Source organism: Euprymna scolopes, chromosome 2 (assembly GCF_053919585.1).
Source record: "Euprymna scolopes isolate OS-2025 chromosome 2, ASM5391958v1, whole genome shotgun sequence".
In the NCBI taxonomy this organism is placed as follows: domain Eukaryota; kingdom Metazoa; phylum Mollusca; class Cephalopoda; order Sepiida; family Sepiolidae; genus Euprymna; species Euprymna scolopes.
In genome coordinates this window covers 17,771,225-17,795,919 of record NC_136483.1, presented here as the reverse complement: position 1 = coordinate 17,795,919, position 24,695 = coordinate 17,771,225, and the positions used below count along the sequence as shown (strand labels likewise).

Below are 24,695 nucleotides of genomic sequence, written 5' to 3'. Positions count from 1 at the left end.
TTTTTGTAATTGATTTAAATTTTAATATTCGTGTTTGCATTCCACTGCTTTCATTGTGCTGCTTATTCATCCATTCCATATTTTACGGGTTTTGAAAGAGCCTCCTTGTTCCTTCTTGTTCGACACAATATATCGAACACACACTATGTCCTATTTCTAAATATTCCAGGAAATCAGAAATAATCCGTGTGTCAAGAAGGTCATTGAAAGGAGCATGTGCTAGACAACATTTCAACCTCCATGGCTGTCAAAATTTTAATAACATTTAAGTTATCATGATTTTAACTTAGAAATGTTGCCTGTATGCTTCAGAAGTGTTACATCAATCATCGAAGCATTTAAACAGAGTTTACATGACAATGTCTTCCTATTTGTTCACTGATTGAAATGGGAACATTTCAAAAAATTAAAACTATTTTGTCAGTTTGTTATCTTTTTAGACTCATTCTTTGTTTCATACCATGTGTGGTTGGTTGGTTGTTTTTGTTTTACGGCATATCAACCCTTTGCGGGTTATTTAATGCCGAATCCAAAGATTTTGAAGAAAAAATTTTTTAATAAAATATATTTGTTGTTTTCAAGTCGGTTTCTATTTAACCCATAGTTGGAACCCTAAGAGGTACTACCACTCCGGGTCAGAGTGGACCTGGGAGCAATGGTAATTAAAGGGTGGCTCCACTCTCCCCAAAGCCCGCAAGCTGGGGCCTCACCACTGGATATAGTTTAAGGTCATATCCATGACTCCCATTGAGAGACTTTTACCCTCTGCAGGGGGGCAGTCGGTGTATTCTAATGCCCCACCGACAGGGCCCATACAATGTGTGAGTCTCCAAATATATAATACTAGACTATCCGTGACTCGTTGGGTCAGTATATGTTATAGCTAGCTATGGAATGGTGAGTATATTAATTATGCCAAAAATCTGTGTGCTTGCACATACAACAATGACCAACACTTTTAACATAGGGAATTACATTGCTTGATATTTGGACAACTACTTGCGGAAAATTACAATGCGATATTCATTTTCAGCATACCTGAAAACCCGAAAGTTGTTATTTTAAAGGAAAATGTTAAGATGGAAACCAAGTAAAAATTTACCATTTAAAGTTTTTATTTTTTTTATTCGTAATGCAAACCAATTTTTAAAAAAATTATTTTCGGTTTTATTTATATTGTTAGGGGAGTAGAAAAATAAAATGTTTAAATCTATTTAAAAATAAAATGTTTAAATCTATTTAAAAATAAAATGTTTAAATCTATTTAAAAATAAAATGTTTAAATCTATTTAAAAATAAAATGTTTAAATCTATTTAAAAATAAAATGTTTAAATCTATTTAAAAATAAAATGTTCAAATCTATTTAAAAATAAAATGTTTAAATCTATTTAAAAATAAAATGTTTAAATCTATTTAAAAATAAAATGTTTAAATCTATTTAAAAATAAAATGTTTAAATCTATTTAAAAATAAAATGTTTAAATCTATTTAAAAATAAAATGTTTAAATCTATTTAAAAATAAAATGTTTAAATCTATTTAAAAATAAAATGTTTAAATCTATTTAAAAATAAAATGTTTAAATCTATTTAAAAATAAAATGTTTAAATCTATTTAAAAATAAAATGTTTAAATCTATTTAAAAATAAAATGTTTAAATCTATTTAAAAATAAAATGTTTAAATCTATTTAAAAATAAAATGTTTAAATCTATTTAAAAATAAAATGTTTAAATCTATTTAAAAATAAAATGTTTAAATCTATTTAAAAATAAAATGTTTAAATCTATTTAAAAATAAAATAAGAAAAACGATCCCATAAATTATCGATTTAAAAAATAAAAAAAGCTTTCATGGCTTTGTTTTTATTCATTCAGTACAAGAGTCTAAGGCAATTCTCTCAGTCGAAAGAGAACATTATCGTTTTGTGTTCGACTGACTTTATAAGCAATGAAAGGAAATCCAGAGGAAAAGAAAAAAAAAGAAAAAAATATTCTGGACACTCAAAGACTATTCTTAACTTTCATTGGTTTCTCAAGAGTGAGTTTGCAATAATCTTTAGGCATTTCACACTATTTAGGAAGATGAATGAAAAACAGTATTCTTTAGGTTTTTATATGACCGTTACTTTGGTTTAGTAGTGAGAATTAGCGATAAAAAAATAAAATAAAAATAAAACCTTTTTGTATTCCAATATAACTAATCGACATTTTTTTTTTCAATTCTTACAGGTAACAAAGTTAAAGGAATCTATAAATCAACCCTTTATAAAGGTGCAGGTGGGGAGGGGGGGTAGCCTGCAGGAGAAAACTTGCACAAATTCAACAATAGAGTTGAAAAGTATAGAAATAAATGACTCTAGGAAAGATGAAAAAGCAAATACAACAGGAATAAAAAGGAAAAGAGTGAACAGTTTCTGCCAGAAGGTTGATTTGAACTTAAGTTTGGAGAAAGCTAAAGGAGTAAAGAGAATAAACTTTTGACAAAGAGAATAAACTCAAATGCAAAGAATAATCTTTACGATTTTTGCTTTCTTACTTTTGCATTGTTCAAAAGTTTCATTTCCAAAGATATTTTACATAATGTATTGTTTTTTAAAGAACAAAAGAAACAGGTTCAACTCACCAAGTCTGGTGCAAATGGTAACCATAAGCATCCCAATGGGGCAGCTGTCATCGACTTGGAGTGTTTTAATGGTATCATCCAGTGTTCTAACCTTTAGGATACGATGCTTCTTTTTGTACTCCACAAGATCCTGAAAACAGACAAAAGAAATGACAGCTTTTTTTTTATTTTATACTTGACGAGCAGGGCTACTCGGTATTGCTCAGGACTGCGTAAAAAAACGAGAAAAATTAAGTTAGTTTCAAACATACCTATTATTCTTAGGATAATGAAATTTTTTATGTCTATGTATCAATTACTATCTCAAGTAAAAGAATACTTTACCTACCCTAGGACGGATATTACACATGTATGAAATAATTGTACCTTGCCTAGGACAGGTAATTTACAGCCCGTATATGAAAGAATCTTACCTTCGCTAGAACGTGTAATGTACTACACATATTTAAAATAATTTTACCTACCCTCAGACGGGTAATTTATATACATATCTGAAACAATTTAACATACTCTCAACAGGTATTGTACAACATATATGAAATAATTTCTCTTCTCACCAAGGCCACCATAATTTTAAGAAAAATGAAATCATTTTTAGATAACGGATCATTAGGATTTCCAAATTAATAGATAAATACATTGTGTTGGTTAATGATTAAGCAACCCTTGCTTCACTATAAATTTCAACCTAATTGGGTTTCTTTCCTTCCTCACTATCGGCACTATAATTTTGAGAACAATTATGTCATTTTCGGAAGATGTCTCAGCAGGATTTTCAAATTAATGCATAAATACATTGACACAGTGATTCTTTTCCCACTACCGGCACCAAATGTATTTTGGAAAAAACATCAATTTCGGAAGATTACTCAGCAAATCATCAAGCTAATTGCATGTACTTATACAGGGTGACCTCCCCCCAAAAAACGGGCCCCAACTCTAATTAGGCCCCGTTTCTTAGTGTTTTGTCTGAATGAAATGAAACTTTGGTCAAAACTAGTTTATTGTTTTCTCTGTTCTACAGCATATGTTCTAGATGACCTCCATTTAGCTTTTGTTTTTTGGGTCACTCTGTATATATGAATTAGAGTAATGTTGAGATCGTAAACTGTTTCAGCCATTTCCGGGACTGACTCCCCCCCCCCAGGACACACACACAAAAACACTATTAAAAATATACAGGAAATAAAGTAACTTTGAGATTGATAACTGTTTCAGCAATTTCCGGGACTGACTTTATATTCTACGACCCTCATTTAATCCCAAGCGACATTGGGTCTTTTGCTAGTATATATTTTCACCTGTGTCATTCAATCCTGGGTGACTCTGGGCTGTCTGCTAGTATATATTTCCACCCATCTTATTCAATCCTAGGCGACACTGGGCCTTCTGCTAGTATATATTTCCACCTGTCCCATTCAAATGTGGGCAATGCCAGGCCTTCTGCTAGTATATGATGAGGATAATTTGAATTAGGACTACCATTCTCATCTTAGTTATTTTTACAGCAGTTTCAGACAACCTTTTCCTTCAAGTATATTATTTTGAACTTTGGAATCTTCTAGTAGAGAAACTTTGTTAAATTTTAGAATCGAACCTTTTTATTTAATCCATGAAGGTAGATTGTTCTTGTTTCATCAGTCATGATTAGGTAAAAATGTTAATTTTTATTATTCTTGGTTATTATCCATTGTAGTAAGGATTGAACTCTTAATCTTGAGAAGAAAGACTGTCAATCAGAACTGGTGTTTAACAACTTTTAAACATTGCGCCATGGGTTTATGTGAACAATTTTAATGAATTTGGAGAGTTTTAAACTTAATATTGCTGTCATGTACAATATTACTATTTATTACTATAGAATTATCAATTTTTTACTGCTACTCATATGACGATTTTTCTTACAAGTGTTTTGATCTATAATTATTGATTCCGATAATCTATTTAATTCTATACTAAGCCCAATTAGAAGGTTATCGTCACCCTAGATATATTTGAATTCTTCAAAATTCATTCAGGTTTCTGAGTTCAACAAAGACTCCCAGGTTTGAAAAGATGCACTTAAAGAAGGTCAGAGGTTAGATTGGCAGATATGTTGTAAATATAACAAAGACAAAAATTACATACTGAATTTAGATTTACCTACACACTAGTCAAAATATTAGGAGTTAGCAGAATACACTATCAATTATTTAAGGGGAGCTGTATCATTATATTTCATCAAAATTTGTTTAACCATTGAAGAGAGAAATTCAGAAGTTTTTATCACAAAACTTGGTTTAAAAAAAATCTAATAGATTAAAAGTAGAACACCCAGAAAAAGGTTCAAAGCATTAAATTATTTAAGAAAAAAAGAAAAACATAACTGTATTTTAATAAACTTTTTGGCAAAGTATTTAATCATTTAAAAAAGAAAAATAACCTCATTTTCCATTTTGATATAAACCTAAATGAAATTCCTCTTTACAAAATTCTGAATTTAGTATTTGGAAAAACACTAAATGCAAGTAACTTGTGCACAATTCCAAATACATTTCCATGTGAAAATCAAATTCACCAGATATGTAAAATTTCACAAGTCCAACCACCGTAAGATGACAAGATGATTCAAATCAAGGTATGAACACCATAGGAAATACATTTTTTTAATCTTTTCATCCCAAAGAATACTGGGTGTCCCTTCTTGATTATAAAAATAGTTACCATTATATATTCGGCCTGTTATATGCATTTTACACTTTATGTAATTTTCAAACTAAAATAATTTTGCTTTATTTTTTAAAACTTAAAAGACTTAAAAAATAGATGTTTAATTGTAAGAAACATGACACAAAGTAACACATGCAAGGTGAGTGTGTGCTATCAGAAATGTTAATTGAAATATCAAACATTTGAGCAATTGTTAACACCAGTGAAAATTTAATGTATGACATGGACATTAAATTCACATTTAAATGCCGAAATATCAAACCAAAAATTAATAATGATATAAACTAATGAGTTTATCATATTTGAGTTATCTAAATAATGTCCAACAATAACTTGGAAACACATAAACAATGATTTGTCCAAAGTCAAGACAGGATGTCAATGACATGCCTCAATAACTCCCTAACCCTAGTATGTGTGTGTGTGTGTGTGTGTGTGTGTGTGTGTGTGTGTGTGTGTGTGTGTGTGTGTGTGTGTGTGTGTGTGTGCTATAAACTGTGCACATCATTAATGAAAAGGCATGTTTACATTCACTTAACAGCAAACAGTATTTTTGAAAGCAAACACATCTAATAAAGTCAAATTCTCTCAGTTCAATACAAAAACATACAAATAAAAGGAAAATTATTCAGCAACATTAAACTGTTCGATGTCACTAAAAACAGGTCTTATATAATGAATGACAAACGATTATACGTGACGAAGTAAAAGTGATGATTTGTTAAAAATGTGAACACACCAAAACAATCAGATATAAAATTAAGATCAACAAAAACATAATGAGCTTAATTCTGAGAAGATATATTAAGTGAAGAACAATACAGGCATGCATACGCAACAAAATACAGACAAAAAAAAACAAAATTTCTTCATAACTACTGTCATGAAATACAAATTAAATTCATAATAATCTGAGTATTAAGATTAAAACATTACTCCATGATTAAATGGGCCATTAACTTTTTTTTTATTAATATAATAACTAGCATTTCATCTACTGGTGTAAAATACATAAAAATTAATAAAGAAACAGTTCAGATTATATCTGTAAAGAAACTGAGTTTGATAAAGAAAAAAAAATTTAAATATAAATAAAAAATTTAATTAGTAGCTTATTTTTCTGTTATATTAGTTCATCTGAAAATGTATGACATAGTATTACTATTGGTCGTGTTCTCAATCTTAGCAATTTTAATGTTTTTGACCGAAAAGTAGTTAATACAAATGATTCAATATAATATACAAAGTATAAAAGGCACGAATTATAAGTTTTACTTTTAGTTTTTTAAATAATCTAAGCATGATTTTTATTTAATTAGTAAATTCTAACTTATTTTTTGGAAAATAAATAAATTTTTTTTTGATAAATAATAATTAAATTATTAAAAATAAATAAAAGCTAATATGAAACCATAACAAAATTCTAAGCTTGATTCACCCCCACCATAAAATGTTATATTGGTTCACCTGAAGACGCATGGCATGATATTGTTGTTGGTTGCGTTGTGCAAGAGACATTGATGATGATGATGCTGATGTCGATGCTTTTGAACGAGACTGTTTGCAGCCTTTTTGGAAGCATTTTAAGAAATAGTTATTACCACGGGACATGAGAAACTAATTTTTTAATATATAGATTAAATTAGGATCAAGACTGAAAATAAATTCACTGACACACGCGTGTCATCCTGAACTGATCCATTTCCTTGAATGTAGACATGCAGTTGGATAGATGCAGCTCATTTATGTGAATTATGACAACAGGTATAGACAATATAAAGTGGGTCAAATCAGCCGGCGATTGACCTCAGCTTGAAAACAAAAAAGAATTTATCAATGAGGCAGATTAAGTGCGTATCAATGATAGATGAAACTCGTTGGCCAGACAGCTGATGTGATTAGCCGGAAGATTACAAATCTATCTTAATCCAGCATTAGAAGATCAAAATCGAATATAACAATAATGATATTATTATTATTATTATTGAAGGATCTTGAACAATATTAATACTTAACAAAAGCAATTGTAATAAAAAATAAATTTTTAATCGAAAAGCAAAGTTGGGTTGGGGGAGGATAATCAATTAAAATAGGTGAAATATTTGTCTTGCTTGAGTTTCAAAAACAACTTTTGACCTTTCAAAGAATAGAAATCTATTAATACCCTCCCCCCAACCCTGCCTGACACCCAGCCATTCAAACTATTCAAGTCACGTTGGGTTGTACTTTGCTGAAAGAAAACAATAACAAAACACAAATAACAATGTTTTTACAAATAACAAAATGTTTGCTCCAAGTTCTTTAATGTTTTTAAAATTTGTAAATTTACTTTGCATTAAAGTTTCATATACCAAACATGAAAAAAAATAAAAGAAATGTTTTAAATTAGCAAACAATTAAAATGGAATTGTGACAACACTAAGAATTTTTGGTGAAACTTACTTTTCATTCAATTTAATCTTCAGTATATTGATGTTGTAACATATCGATGTTAAAATACTAAGGAAACCAATAGGTTGAAATATTGGCACCTCAGTGTAAGCACACACACTTTTCAAACAAAAATGCTAATTTACTGACTTGATTCATCCTCATGAAGTATATATATATATATATATATATATATATATATATATATATATATATATGTGTGTGTGTGTGTGTGTGTGATAGAACGGTAATAAAATAAAAAAAAATATATTTGATCTGCAATAGTATTGAGTACCTTCAAGTTTTTACTATATATATATATATATATATATATATATATATATAATATTTATTTATTAGTGGCCTAGCAAGGCCACGGGGGGGGGGGGAGAATCAAGCAAAGAAAAACCGTAAGCAAAATTCATCCCAAAGCAGCAAAACTAAATCTGGCTTGCCATGACACTACATATACAAATGTAAGCAAATTTGGGCATATTTTATTGATTTTAAAATATAGGTTCTTTTTTACTAATTGTCATAAAATTTTAACTATAGAATAGTATTATAATCTTCAAAAAGCCTGCAAATTTTTATGTAGTTTCATCATATAGAGCCAAAGATATGAGCATTTCAATATTCAATTTGGCTACGAGTGTGTGTATATTATATATATTTTGTTTACAGAAAGTTTTTAGATGAGACAAGTCATTGGTACCGTCGGTTTCAAACCCGATAATTAGGACCGTTTTAGATACCCTTATCAAGCCTCTCTTCAGCCAATATTCATCTATTTTATAACTGGAAGTGGAAATATATATACATCATGAGTTCACTTTTAACTCTCGGTTTGCGCCCCCCCCCCTATTTATCGGATAGTGATGATTTTATTAACTTTAAAATTAAATTATATGAAATTTAAAATCTAATTTGAATTAAAATTTTTTATGTTAAGTACCTTTAATATTGAAACCAATTAATTTAAAAAAAAAAATTTTTTCCACAAAATTTAAAACTTAAAATTTATCTCAATATCAATTAAAACGTAAAATTCCATTTAATTATATCGAAATGTGTTTAAAATTTTAACTCTTTCAAGGTTTTTTTTTAGAGGGGGGGATACTTATCTAGCCTAGGGGATTTTTCTAGTATATTAACTTCAATACTATTGTATTTTTCCCTATAGTTTAAAATTGAAATAGATTGTAAATTACATTTATAAAGTATGACTTTTAAAAATTTATATAATACAATAATTTTAAAATCTATAATAAAATAATTTAAAATTAAAAATTACAATTGAAATCCAATTTTACAAACTAAAATCCATTTTAGAATTTAAAAGTTAACTAAAATGTAAGTTTTTTTTTTTTTATAAATAAAATTTAAGTTTTGTCTTTTTCACTGACCCAGTTTATAAGGAGTGCTTTCCTTCTGTGTATACAATTTTTCAAAGATTCACTCCTTACATTTAAACATCTTGTTTCTGGGTCATGAATTGCCTGTAGGATGTGGTATTTTTCCGTATTTCAGAGTGAGCATTGACTTAATTCTGGGGTGTATGCTGGTTTATGCTTAATTTTTTCCCATTTTATGGAAAAAGGTGTACCCTCTTCTTTAAGCTCCCATACCAGGGTTGCTAATGCTGCTTTTATTCTTGTTTTAGCTCTAAAGGAGCTCGTGCACATAGTATCTTTGTTTAAATGGGCCTTGTGTCATACAGATATATTTTTCCAGCATGCTTGTAGATTGGTCCATTATTGAAGCTTCATAAACAAGGCTTTACAGTTGCCCTCCAATGGGTACTTTTTTTTGGTCCTGCAAGAGCAACCTGCGTTAACTATCTTTCCCGGTTCCTGAAATATGATAAACTTGATCGATGGTGCTGTCGAGTAACTTACTTTCACAGTATTCCTATTAAAGATTTTGTGCAGTCTGTGCTTTTCTGAAAAGTGCTTATCTAGAAATCTAAGTAAAAAATGTCCTACTCTAGTTTTTGTATTAAGTGAGAATGGAGGTAAGAACCAAATTATATTCCGTCTCCTTTTTCTATATTTATTTTCTTTTTGATCCTGAGTCTGTTGAAATTTTATATTTTCACTGAATCCACTTTTATGTAGTGCCTCATTATAATAATTAAACAATTTTTGATTGCTGGTAAATGATGAATATTTATTATATAGACCCCCCCACCCCCCAAATCAGTTGTTTTAAAAAAAAAATTTTTTTTTTATATTTGCAAAAAAATATACATGCATTGTATGGTTTTTGACAGTAATCTAAAAATTTAAAGAAAGAAAGAAAAAAAAAAAAGAAGATTTTTCTTCTTTATTTTTTTACTCTATCGCTAATATATTTAGGAATTTAAGAGGAATCAGAATTGGGAACTTTTAGAATCGTCCCATCACTAATACATATATATCTTATGATTAAATATCAAAATTACTATACAGTAGAACCCCAGGATACAGTATTAAAAATTAGTAACAAAATACAGTACAGTATATAATGCACATGTAAATAATCAAATAACATTATAAATAGCACCATAAGATGCGACAAATACCGTAACCAGAGGTCCGGAAAAACACTGTATTCCACATAATAACCTGGGGGATGGGAGACTGTATTATAGAGCCACCGTATACCGGGGTTCTACAGTATTTCATAGCTTTTTTTCTTTTTTTTTTTCCATTGTTGAAAGAATGTTTTTGAAATTAATGATTATCCAAATCGTTTCAATTTCTTCAAAATTCATTATCAAGCAAACAATGAAGATAAAGAAATGAATTAAAAAAAACAAAAAGAAAAAACATGCCAATTCTTTGTTTAGCAATAGAGAAAATGCTCACAGAATCCGGTCAAACAGACAAAGCCTCTAAATACAACTGCAAAGATACATCTAAAAATGAACTCATTGTCTTAAAAAACTCCAACATGAGAATTATTTTATTGTCTGTGTGAAGGGGGGGGGTAACGTTAATACTACTTTCGGCCAAGCAACCCATGCATTCCTTATGATTCTCCAAGAACTGCTTGCTTAAACGATTTGGAAATATTTCAAAATATCTATTCCTTTTAGTTTCTTTTCTTCCAGATATTAAAAAAAAAAAAAAAAAAAAAAAAAAAAAAAAAAATGAAATATTAACTCATGAAATCTCAGGTTGTATTTCCTACCCTCATCTATTTTGTTAACAGGCGAAATTAGTTTCTTGATAGTTTGGGAGAGAAAGTTTGGGCCATCAAGTACAATGATTGGAGATATATATATGTGTGTGTGAGTGAGAGAGAAATAAATGGTGACTGTTCTTTGAATCTTGGTAGATTATGGCTCATTAGATTTTTTTGTAATGCCTAGTTGGAAAAGTGGAAAATGATGAAGCATTTGCTTGAATTCTTTAGAAAGGTCGATTATTTTATATATATAAGAGAGGAGGGTGGTGGTAAACTGTCGCAGATGCATTCTTCAGTATTTATATTTTCTTTTTCTTCTGCTTTGAAGTTAATTTCTGTACACCCACAGACGCTTATCTTTATTTTTCTTTCCTGACATTCTGTCCTGCAATTTTTTTATTGATCTTGATCTTCTTAAACTTATTTTCCATGGTCAGTTCCTCTTCACGTGCATATATACTTGGATATGTTTTTTTGAATACATAATCTCATCTACATTCTTTGTTTCTTCATTTCTGGCCAAACATGCAGAATTGCACATTAAGATTATTAAAATGTGTTTCTTGTATTTTGATGAAAAGTTGTTTATATTAGGAGACAAGACAGGTTATAAGAATACAGACATTATATCAGTGTCAGATTCAGAAATTTGAAAATTCAGAAAATTTATAAACTTAATCTTTTAGAATCTTTTATTTAGCAATCTGTTCAAAAGTTAATTTTAACATTCAATTTTTTTACAAATATATTTTTTAACTATCTTCCCACTTCACTATTATTCTTTTTTTAAATTTCACTTTTCGAAATTTTATTGTAAAGCAAGAAATTAGCATTTCATTTGTATGTTACAGAAAATATTGAATGTTTTTCAACAAAATGCTCATCTCAAACATTATCCAGTGTGATTGCTTATATAAAGTTGATCTAGGTCAACTCCAAAAGTCATAACATGTATAAAAAAAACAAAAAAAAAAAAAACAAGCAAAAAAAACCAAAAAAAAACCCAGCTATTTCTTGTAAAAGTGAAACTTTATCTAAAGATTTCAGAAAAGGAGATGCAAGGCAACCCTAAAATTTGGAGACTGTATCAAATCAAAATTTCAGTTTTTATGATATAAAGTACGTGCCCATGTCAGATGTTAAAAAGTGTGTCAATTTAATCATTAGTTTTGTAATTAGGTGTGTCAATTTAATCATTAGTGTCGTAAGCAATTAAAAAAGACATTTGATGGAAAATTGAAGCAAAAACTTCAAATTATTTTATGTTAATATTTTGGAAAAGAAAAAACATGTAAATTCCAAAATAATATTTAAAAAAAAAACTCTCCTTAATAAATTCCCAAAATTATTTATACATGTTTATTTTTTATGTATAAAACTTATGTTGTTAAATGTTCAGCCATACTCAAATAGCATTTAACCTGACAAATGAAACTGCTTTTGATTTGTCAATTTTCATCTGTTATTATTGTACGATGTTATTGGCAATATAACACACTTTGCTACAATTTATTTTCAAAATTATTGTCTAGCTCAGAAAATTAATAAACATTTTTAAATAATCTCTCCCACCAATAAAAAAATTTGAAGAATATAATAAGAGTTGTCTACTTTACAACTAAAAATTAAAAAACTAAAATGACTTTAATGCAATCTGGGCAATGCCAGGTATATACAATTACAATATCATGAAATTAAATTACACAAAAAGTACTTAAATTGACGCCAAATTTCCTACATATTCAAGAGATTTATTGGCAAGTTTTCATATTCTTAAAAATAATTTAAGTGGCCAACACGTTTGCTGCTTATTTTAGAATCAGCAGGTGTGAAATTAACAGTTAATATTAGTATATATATAAAAAAAAAAAAAATGTGAAGCAGAAAACAAAACAAAAAACAAAAAAAACAAATATTGATTGGTTATTTCAAGCTTTTTTGTTTTGTTTTTCTTAATACTCATTCTACTAAAAAATAAAAAATCCAGTTTTAAATTTCAAAAGAATGTGTTCTGGTAATTGCATATTGTATTTAACATGTAATAATGTTGCTATGATTAAACAAAAATATTACAATAAAAGTTGATTTTTAGTTTTGAATTTTGAAACAAGGTTTGATAGTTTTTATAATTAGGATGTAAAAAATTTACGTGTATTTTTAAACATAAGCCATTTTTTGGTATATATTTAAATTGATATTTACACGATGTCAGCCCAGGCTTCTAAAATCTTTTTTTAGGAAAAAAAGAACTTCAATATATAAATAAAAACAAAAAACGAGATGAATAAATGGAAATGAAACGAGAATATATAAAAACTATAGATAAACTATCTTCAATTATTTTCGAAAATGTATTTTTGAAAAAACAAAAATTTAAATAAATTAATAATTTTTCAGGAATAGAATTTTTTTGATACTTTAAAAGTAAAAAAAAAAAATTTATTTGTGAAAAATTATGATTAATTTATCTAAATTTTTATTTTTTCAAAAAATTCTATTCAAATGTTTAAAATTTATCTTAATACGGCATAATCACGTTGACACACCGGTTCCCGCTGGATCCTTGTCAGTACTAAATGGGTGACCATTTGGGACTTTCAGGTGCTGTATATGCTCTCCACTTATCTCGGCATTGTTTCCAATCGTCCTGGTGTTCTCCTTGCCACTGGACTCAAACAGTGCTGATTCAGGAGAGGTGTGGTTGTAGATTGCGCAACTCTTGCCTCACAATTACACTTGCTACTGCCCCTAAGGGGTATCCTCTGTCTTCCAAGACTGAACGGAAACATGGGGGGGGGGTAAGCAATGGTCAAGTGCAGCTGTAAGTTGCCCTTATTTCTTTCTGTATGTATATAAAAGTGACCTTGTCTGTCTGTCTGTGAAAGAGTATCAAAATGTAAATTTTTGATCCATAGATTTGAAACTTGATATACAGGGGACTGGACTTGTGGAACAAATTCGATTTGGATTTTTAAACAGTAAAAATAATGCTAAGTAGTAAAAACTGAAAAATTGGAACTTGACAGGCATAAGTTGACTAAACATGTACCTTCTATGCATGCGAAAATATACATTAATACGGTTAATTATCTCGATAAAGTTTTGATATGCATATGGACTTAGCTCAGATACTAACATTGTAGGAGAGTTATGTTTTGGTTTTGATTCCAGTTGAGGGCACCAGAGTCATTTTTTTTTTTTTTTTAACTTTTGAAATTACTACTATATATTGGGCACAACATGATAAATAGAGAATTAGCTTTATCATAATACGAAATCTGCATGAATTAAAAGGTCATATTTAAGTGCATTTTACAACCAGGCAACGCCTGGTAGCATGCTAGTACAGTAGAACCCTGGGATATGGTGACCCTAGATACAGTTTTTTCAGGTTACGATATGGAATATGATGTTTTTCCAGTCCCTGGTTACAGTATTTGCCTCACCTTATGGTGTTATTCATAATGTTATTTCATTATATACATGTGTATTATATATTGTACTGTTTTTTGTTACTGATTTTAACGAGGTTCTACTGCGTATATATATATATATATCTCATAGGCATTTAATAGAAATTGATTTTATAAACAATAGCATAATTTTAATATCTAAAATCTACATGCCAAAGGATGTATAAAGTTGGTTAATAATTAGATTAATTTGAATGCAGTTCTTATTTTTGCTAAACTGGAACTCTTTCAAGATTTTAGGTTTTCTGTCGAAAGGAAATGAAGAGCTTCTCTTCATTGTTGCCAGGTTTTAATGCATGAGTTTGAATGCTTTTAGGTCTGATACATTCACCAACTGCCTTTTGGCAAAAATGGTTTCCTACTTCCGAGCCAAAAATGTATTCAACTTAACTGCTAATATCCCAGTGAAAATTTTCTTAATCCTATAAGTAATTATCAATAAAAAAAGCTTTGAAACATCCGTTTTTCTCCATCTTAATGTTACTAATCATTTTACTTTGTTAAAAAATATGATTGTATGAGTAGAAAGACTGTTTTTTTAAATAAAGTCACTTGCACTAAAAAAATATTCTGTACGTAAGGATGTTTATTAGTATATATAATAAAACAGCAAGTACTCTCACTAAAAATTATGAGAAAAAAAAACATGGACAGTGAGTTTGGTAGTAATGCAAATCATATATTTAGTAGTTACACACATATGCGTATAGAAGAGATACTGAAATAATTGATATGACCCAGATGTAAAATATTAGAATGACTGATAAGAGCTATTTTCTTCAAACTGATGCTTCAAAAATATTTTAAAAAGCAGATTTAAATATAAGATTATTATTTCATACAGTAGAAATATAAGCATCAGTTCCATTTAGTACAGATAGATGGGATGTTAGATATTAATCTCTTTTAGGTCACTTCGACTTCAGAAGAGGTAATGAGATAAAGGAAGGGAAAGTATTTTTTTGTCAACTGTGAGTAAATGCGGCACTCATATTGAATGTACGTTTCTCATTGACAAATGTTCATGCAAAATGAAGATGCTTTCTGATATTTTTTACTTTTCTGTTATCTCAAGCAACTTCAATTTACAATCAGCAAAACGATTTTGTGGACTTTTTGTTTGGTTTCCATATTTGAGAAACCTGAGCATTAAAAGTCAGCATACCATCATCTCTTTACCCTTTTTGACCTAAATTATGATGAAGATGATTGAAAAAATATTAATTTTAGATGGTGGCATACTGAATGTAAGCAATGGACAGTTGCAATCTGGAGGTATCTGGTGTCTACCCAGATACTAAACTAATACAGACAAGGCATGCTTGAATCAATTCTCACTTTATGCCATTATGTTCATTTATTTATGACTGAAAAAATTAGTTTAACCATGTCATAAAGGGTTAATGTTCGATTCCAATGAAGCAGAATCTGAATAGCGTTTAGCAAGTCATTGCTTTGCTTGAACAGCATTTTTCATCAGGAAAACAGACTATCAACATATGCAATTCAGATGTTTTGAAAATTTTCTTCATTAATTTTTTAATTAATAATCTGATTAAACCCAAATTTTTACATATGCCATTTGAAGGTTAGTACTTTATAAAAATCATATGAGGAACTTTTTATTAGTGGCACCATCTACATGTCAGATCCAGGATTTATTGAATGATGTTTTATATAAAAGAACCACACACACAAAACTTTCTACAAATTCTCCTGAATTTGAAATAATGGAAAATATACTAAAATCTCAGTTTTACCAAAGACATTTTGATTTTAGAACAATGGACATTCACTGACAAATGTCTACAAAAATGCATCAAGCAAAGTATATGACTCATTGAAAAATATTTATTACTAGCAAAGATAGTTGTGCTTTGTGCGGGACTTTGCTTCGCGAGCACTCTTGCAGTAAGTGGATGTTGTAAAAGTTGCACCAAACATAACCTTAACCTTTGACCTTCACTTTGGAAAATGGTGTACACCATACCTAGCTGGGGTCCATCATTATGCCAGGTTTGGTCATGATCGGTTCAGTGGTGTGGGCTGTAGAAGAGTAAAAATACATAGGCTATGATCTTGACCTTGAAAAATGATGTACACCATCCCTAAGTGGTGGACTATCACCATGCTAAGTTTGGCCATGATCGGTTCAGTGGTGAGGGCTGTAGGAGAGTTATACATACAGACACACATAAACACTACTACTTTATATATAGAGAAGCTCTGAGAAAGTTGAGTCCTTTCAAGAGATAATAAATTGAAGATAAAAAAAATCAGCCATGTTGCAAGGTTCTCTCCCTTACAAGGCATATTTGTCACATTGATTGGATGATTATAGAGTCAGGGTTGATAATACTTTGATCTGGGGGTTGTATCGTAATTTCATACTGACAAGTGTAGAAAAACACAAAATTTATGTCTTTGGATATTAAAAATATTTAATAATAATATATATATATATATATATATATATATATATATATATATTATTAATATCTATAATATAAAGCTGAACGTCTGTGTGTGTGTGTGTGTGTGTGTGTGTGTGTGTGTGTGTGTGTGTGTGTGTGTGTGTCTGGTCACAAATAGGCTCCTATATGGTTGACTATTTTAAAAAACTGATCACATATAATGAGAGATGTATCGAGACACAGGAATGGGTATGCTTGATCTGGCAGAACGGTGGTTCATTAAAATTGTGGGGTCTGCATTCGCGCCTGGTCCACAAAGAATGGAAATAAGCACAAACTTTAATAAAGACTTTTCATATCTTACTGCGTAAGTATACTTTGATAATTATGTTTCAGTTTGAAGAAAAATGGTATAATAAAATTATGAGGTGTTCGTTCGCACATGACCTCCATAGAATGGAAATATGTCACAAAGTTTAACAAGGTTTATTTATATAGATCCACAGAATATTGTGATAAGTGTTTCAGTGGGAACAGGTATGGTATAATAAATTATGGGGTTTATCTATTTTATTTTTACTTTCATCATATTTTGCTTTGGTTTTGATACCCCCCCCCCAATTCGAAGCTATATCTTTACAACCCTTCCTTTTCATAACCTATCATACTTTCATAAATCAGAGTCCATTTTCTGTAGGTTGTTTTTGAATCCAGTCAACGACGGGTACTTTTGCTAGTATATATATATTATTAATATATATATATATATATATTATTAATATAAGATTTTTAGGTTTGGGTGACATTTTTGTACATCAGTGAATTATACTGACAAACACTTGTAAAACACTATCAATTTCCTGAGTCTTGTCATGGGAGCTCATGGCTGGGTTATAATGCAGAAACTATGCTTGAATGCAAGCCAAGATGCATATAAACATGTATAACACTATGACAGAAATTACTGAAGACACCTATGAATTTTCCCATGTAGTAAAATAAAGGAAAAAACCTCTAAAACTATGCATAGTTCCAAGCTGATATACATATAAAGGTGTATGTACATATTTATGTATTGCACGAGTATGCAAAAGAGATGTTGCTGCATTGTACAGAGATCAGAAGAAATATTGTCACGTTGCACAAAAATGCAAGATGTTGCTGCATCACACAAGGCCGCAAAGTTACTGCTGCGAATGGAATGTAAAAGGACTGATCTTTCACCACATCACGAGGAATTATTCATCGAAGGAGAATCAATGAAAATACCCATGAAGGCATTACAATATTGATCCTACTGAGAGAGACAGAAAACTAAAGATTGGATTATACAGGACTGTGTTGTTGTATACCAAGTTTAGGGAGAACTTCAGAACTGAAAAATATTTCTTTTGGGATGTTATTTGAATACCGCACATTTCCAACAGTTGAGTATTTTGAGTTTATTATTCCCATCCCTCACCCAGATTTTTTCCATCCCGAATGAATAGTAGAGTTAATTTCTTAGGACATTTATGCTTAAATATGTTTCTTATATTTGTATTTGGACCCAAGTAATCATTTTGCATGATAAAAGGGGAAAAAAAAGATATTTTATTTACTGACTTTTTGTGTCTGGCCTGTTAGATAATGTAAGATTCTTTTAGGGAGATTGAACCCTGTTATCTAATAAAAGCATTATATTTTTATAGACTTGTTGCGTTCTATCATTTTTACCATTTGTGTGCTTCGCTTGGTCATTTCATAACGATACCGATCTTAACAAAGATAATGTGTCATATGGACCGTAACTTTTCACAGCTGACATTTTAATTTTTTTTTATTAATATAAGACAAGAATGTGGAAAGATATTGTCAATTCCGTAGAGTCTCTGATTCTGCACAGGCAACTTCTCCCAAACTCTCGGGATGTATCGTTACAGTCTCCATGATTTTAATATGGTGAAATCTCAAGGTAAGTTGACTGATAATCACTTTTGATGCTGATTTGACATGTTTCTTCTCCTACATGAGTTGCCCTATATACACCAGTTTTTGAGATCAAAGTGATCCTTCTTGACAAATAGTCACCGAACTAACAAGCATTCTCACCCTGAAGCAAACTGGTTTTAAATCACAAGTAACCTGCTTTGCACATTTATTACAAATATTTGTTCCAAAGAACACCAAGAGCTGGATCTAATTGTCAGACTTTCTTTAGATAAAGTATTAAACACACCAATGGTTTTCTTGATGCTGAAGAAGGATATTTGTGTATAAGATCTCCTTTAAGACAGAAAGAACAATTTCTGTATTCCATAGTTTATGTAAGAAAATCTGAATAAAATTAAATCATAACATTTATTGATAGACTACGGGCAACTCTGGCGTTGCCCAGGAATGATAACCAGATATCATTTTTATCTTTTTATAAGTAAAACCTCTTATTGTTTATATGTGCCCAGCACGAAAACAGTCCCTACAATATTATTGTGATCTCCCACTTCTAATATAAAATACCAGTATTGAATTTCTCATAAAATTTAACTGAGAAATTGTTTTTTTCATCTTGGTATAGTGCTTTGCTTTGAATTGAATCACCAAAGTGAGATAGAGACAACACAAACACAGTATAGATCACTCAAACATTTGTTCTCTCAAGAAATGTTCTATTACATTTGTTTAAGTTCAATCATCCAGAGTAATAATAATAGAGTCGTCATAAATGAAATCCTTTTATTTTATAAAATATCAAATTTAATTTCCATTATTTTAATCTGATACATAAATCAAACATCGACTGACACAAGTTATCAAACCACTCGATAATGGGGGACAGGGAAAAGAGGAACACATAATGGGGGACAGGGAAAAGAGGAACACATCATCAAAGTTTAACTTTGATGATGCAAATTGTTTTGAACAACAATAATATACAAATTTCTGAATTTAATTTATGATCACGGCATTTCATGAATTCAATGTTGCAGACAATTATTTGAGGTGCACAATAATTAGTCATAAAAAATAGAAAAACAAGAACTGATTTTTTTCTTTTTTATCTACTTTGGAAATATGACTGGCCATGAGAACAAAAGCATCCAATATTATCAAAAGACGAACATCTCAATCGCTTTCCCCATGAATAATAACATGTCAGAGCTATTTAAGCAGTTCTATAGAAATTATATTTAAGAAAAACACAGACTTCAAAACTGTCAAGCGAAACAGGCAAAAGTGTGACTGTAATCATTCATAGCACCAGTGCAAAATATATTTCAATAGTAAATGATAAGATGGTAGCAGAGATCATCAACAATTAGAGTTAATTAAAAATGTTTAATATCTGTGATACGATGAAACTGCAGTAAAGTGTTAAAGCTAAGTACATTTTGTCCTTTACCATTTTTTTTTTTTTTTACCCTCAAACAAGGCATATTATCACTTGGAACTTAAGGGCTACTACTTGGGATCTTGTCTAACAGGGGACTGTGGGGAGTTGAATAGCGAGATATCTCTTCACATTAAATTTAAACTTCTGCAGATTAGTACAGTCAAGAAAGCAGGGAAGAAATAAGTAGAGTAGATGGCTTTCTGGAATCTAAGGACCTCAAAAGTGAAGGGGTGAGATTTTGCTGCTTGTTAGATTATTCAGGAGTATTATGCCTAATATTCATAAATGACTTCCCTGATGAAATTGTATATTTGCTGATGACACCACCCTCTATAAAAAACACGAGGGGAAAACAAATGAACACATATCTAAAGAAATGGCAGAAACACTAAAGGAAAACCTGCAATCTGTAGTGGAATGGGGGCAAAAATCGATGGTCACATTCAATGCTGACAAGACTAAGCTCGATCCTTTCAATAATTACAAGAAACCTTCTCTACCACCAACAGCAATGTCCAAAGATATTACCTGAAAGTACTTCTTTTAAACTCCTCGGCTTAACATTCACAGGGGAACATGAGTTGGAACAGATACATTGAGAGCATTGCCAAGGCTGCTGCGAAGAAAGTAGACTCTCTTTACTGTGCTAGAAAGCTACTTACGCTGTATCCTGTACCTCCATAAGGCCAATAATCGCCCATGTATGGAATATGGTCACATTTGGTCTGGGCATTTGCTACTAGTCTCTCACTCCTGGACAGGGTGTAAAAAAAGAGTCACCAACCTGATAGGTCCATCTAAGCTTCAGCCTCTGTCCCATCAACAAAATATTGCATCCCTCTGCCTGTTCTACAAGTAATGGTGAATGCTCTAACAGACTACAAGCACTTTTACCCCTCAATGTGAATACCCCTGACAAACAGCTAAATCCCACCCCTATACAGTAGAGATCCCTAGGTGTAAGAAAGCCTTCTACTCTAATAGTTTCTTCCCTAGAAATGCTAGACTTTGGAGCTCCCTTCCAGGATTCTGCTTTCCCAACTGTACTGACATGCAGAAGTTCAAGTGTAATATGAACAAACATCTTGCTACTCATCTCCCTTCATAATATCCCTGCGACTTATGTCCCCGATAGTAGCCCCTAATTCAAAGTGGCACTGTGCCTTGTTTGGGGTGAAAATTAAAATTAAAAAAATATATCAAGGGGGCACAAGTATTACGAGTTCATCAAAGCACATTTCACTAAAGTATTTGTAGAACATGCACGGAGATGCAACATTACGACGATGGAACAGAGGTTGGAGCTGAACCAATAGTTCGGGACACATTAAATTTGAGACTCTTTTTGGACCCTGTCTAAGAGAGACTAGTGATTGATACAGCAGTTCAGATGTGGCAACAATATTCCATGCATGAATGAATTGTGGCTTTGTAAAAATAAAGGCTACTCTCTGGTCGGAGCAATTTTCTAGCATGTTAGAGGGAACCCAACTTCATTGCAGCAGCATTGGTTATATCTCTATTAAATACAATACCCAGACCAGGATCCGATTTGGAGTGTTGTTTATCAGAAGTGAAGACTTTGAATTTGTTAAGAATGATCCCCAAACTACATATATTTTCCTCCATAAAGAGGTCACATGTACCCCCCCCCCCCCCGAGGGAGCATGACTCCACCCCCTTGGATTTAAAAGAAATGTCAGCAACAATTTATTAAATAAAATAGATTCTTGCAATTTGAGGAAAGTCTGATCATTTGAAAACCTAATAAGGAACTTAACTCCAAAAATTAAACACTTTTTACACCTACAACTACTTGTGTAAGCGCTATTAATAATTTGCCACAGCAATAGGTTCATTAGCCATAGCCATTAGATTTTTATTAGGAGGCGGCGTATGAGTCTCTACTGACTATGAGATTTGAAGCACGATTAACAAACAGCAAAGAATATTGGTTCTAAAAATGCAAATAAATTTATAAAGTCCTGCTAATAAAAGAATTACAAAAACTTGTAACTTTAGTTGTGCAATTTTGATTTTCACATTTCATATGAGTAATGTTTTTGATTGCTTTGAAATGTTTTAAGAGTGTGCTTTATCACATATATTAAACTTCCAAACTGTCTCATCTTTATGAAGCTTTTTAGATGAATATTCCTGCTAGCTTCTTGTAGATCTCAGACAAGACTGAAAGCAAATATGCAAGAGAGATTGGATTCCAGTAAATAAGTATGAACATCTAAAATAGATTTTCTTTTTAAAGAACTAAATATAAAACTATTCTAGTGTGTGGAAAAGCACGAGTTCATTTTAGAAACAAAAATGATTATGTTCTTACCCCATTTCTCAAGAGGAAATATTCTAGTGGTTTACTAGGCTCTAACCATGTGCCTTTTTTAGGGTCATCATCAGCAAGAAAAAGGCCATATTCTGCAGCTGAAAAGGAAAAAAAATTCATAAATATTTGATAAATGGAAAGATTCTATTAAAAAAAAAAAAAAAGAGTAAAAGCACAACTGTCCAAATATCATGATTATCACAAGAAAAGGAAAGGAGTTCAACATTTTCAAAAGAAAAAACAGTACAAATCTTCTGATTTAATTTCCATGAAAAAAAAAATGAAATGAGTTTAATATGCACATATTGCTTTTGGAACAAAAAATATTGTTTTTGAAGAAAATATACATATATTGTTTTTGAAGAAAATATACATATATTGTTTTTGAAAAAAATATACATATATTGTTTTTGAAAAAAATATACATATATTGTTTTTGAAAAAAATATACATATATTGTTTTTGAAGAAAATATATATATATTGTTTTTGAAGAAAATATACATATATTGTTTTTGAAGAAAATATACATATATTGTTTTTGAAGAAAATATACATATATTGTTTTTGAAGAAAATATACATATATTGTTTTTGAAGAAAATATACATATATTGTTTTTGAAGAAAATATACATATATTGTTTTTGAAGAATATATACATATATTGTTTTTGAAGAAAATATACATATATTGTTTTTGAAGAAAATATACATATATTGTTTTTGAAGAATATATACATATATTGTTTTTGAAGAAAATATACATATATTGTTTTTGAAGAATATATACATATATTGTTTTTGAAGAAAATATACATATATTGTTTTTGAAAAAATATATACATATATTGTTTTTGAAAAAATATATACATATATTGCTTTGGAAAAAAAATATACATATATTGCTTTTGAAAAAAAATATACATATATTGCTTTTGAAAAAAAATATACATATATTGCTTTTGAAAAAAAATATACATATATTGCTTTTGAAAAAAAATATACATATATTGCTTTTGAAAAAAAATATACATATATTGCTTTTGAAAAAAAATATACATATATTGCTTTTGAAAAAAAATATACATATATTGCTTTTGAAAAAAAATATACATATATTGTTTTTGAAAAATAATATACATATACTGTTTTTGAAAAATATATGCATATATTGTTTTTGAAAAATATATACATATATTGTTTTTGAAAAATATATACATATATTGTTTTTGAAAAATATATACATATATTGTTTTTGAAAAATATATACATATATTGTTTTTGAAAAATATATACATATATTGTTTTTGAAAAATATATACATATATTGTTTTTGAAAAATATATACATATATTGTTTTTGAAAAATATATACATATATTGTTTTTGAAAAATATATACATATATTGTTTTTGAAAAATATATACATATATTGTTTTTGAAAAATATATACATATATTGTTTTTGACAAAAATATACATATTGTTTTTGACAAAAATATACATATTGTTTTTGACAAAAATATACATATTGTTTTTGACAAAAATATACATATTGTTTTTGACAAAAATATACATATTGTTTTTGACAAAAATATACATATATTGTTTTTGAAAAATATATACATATATTGTTTTTGAAAAAAATATACATATATTGTTTTTGACAAAAATATACATATATTGTTTTTGACAAAAATATACATATTGTTTTTGACAAAAATATACATATATTGTTTTTGAAAAATATATACATATTGTTTTTGAAAAAAATATACATATATTGTTTTTGAAAAAATATACATATATTGTTTTTGAAAAAATATACATATATTGTTTTTGAAAAAAATATACATATATTGTTTTTGAAAAAAATATACATATATTGTTTTTGAAAAAAATATACATATATTGTTTTTGAAAAGAATATACATATATTGTTTTGTAAAATATATACATATATTGTTTTTGAAAAAATATACATATATTGTTTTTGAAAAAAATTGCATTTGTTTTTCAAAAAAAATATGCATATACTGTTTAAGAAATATATATATATATATATGCATGCATATACTGTTTTTCAAAAAAAAAATATGCATATACTGTTAAAAAAAAGGCATATATTGTTTTTCAAAAAAAAATGCATATATTGTTTTAAAAAAA

At 29.3% G+C, this 24,695-nt stretch overlaps 1 protein-coding gene across 18 annotated transcripts in view; it reads right to left on the bottom strand.

Moving 5' to 3' along the window:
- Nucleotides 1–24,695, bottom strand: part of LOC145289209 (talin-1-like) — a 617,531-nt gene that overhangs the window by 246,557 nt on the left and 346,279 nt on the right. For all 18 annotated transcript variants that reach the window (XM_080136391.1, XM_080136396.1, XM_080136401.1 and 15 more), the window contains 2 exons: nucleotides 22,533–22,630; nucleotides 2,625–2,754 (listed from right to left, as the gene is read on the bottom strand). In XM_080136391.1, the coding sequence (XP_079992517.1) occupies nucleotides 2,625–2,754; nucleotides 22,533–22,630 (228 nt within the window). The remainder of the gene's footprint in view (nucleotides 1–2,624; nucleotides 2,755–22,532; nucleotides 22,631–24,695) is intronic.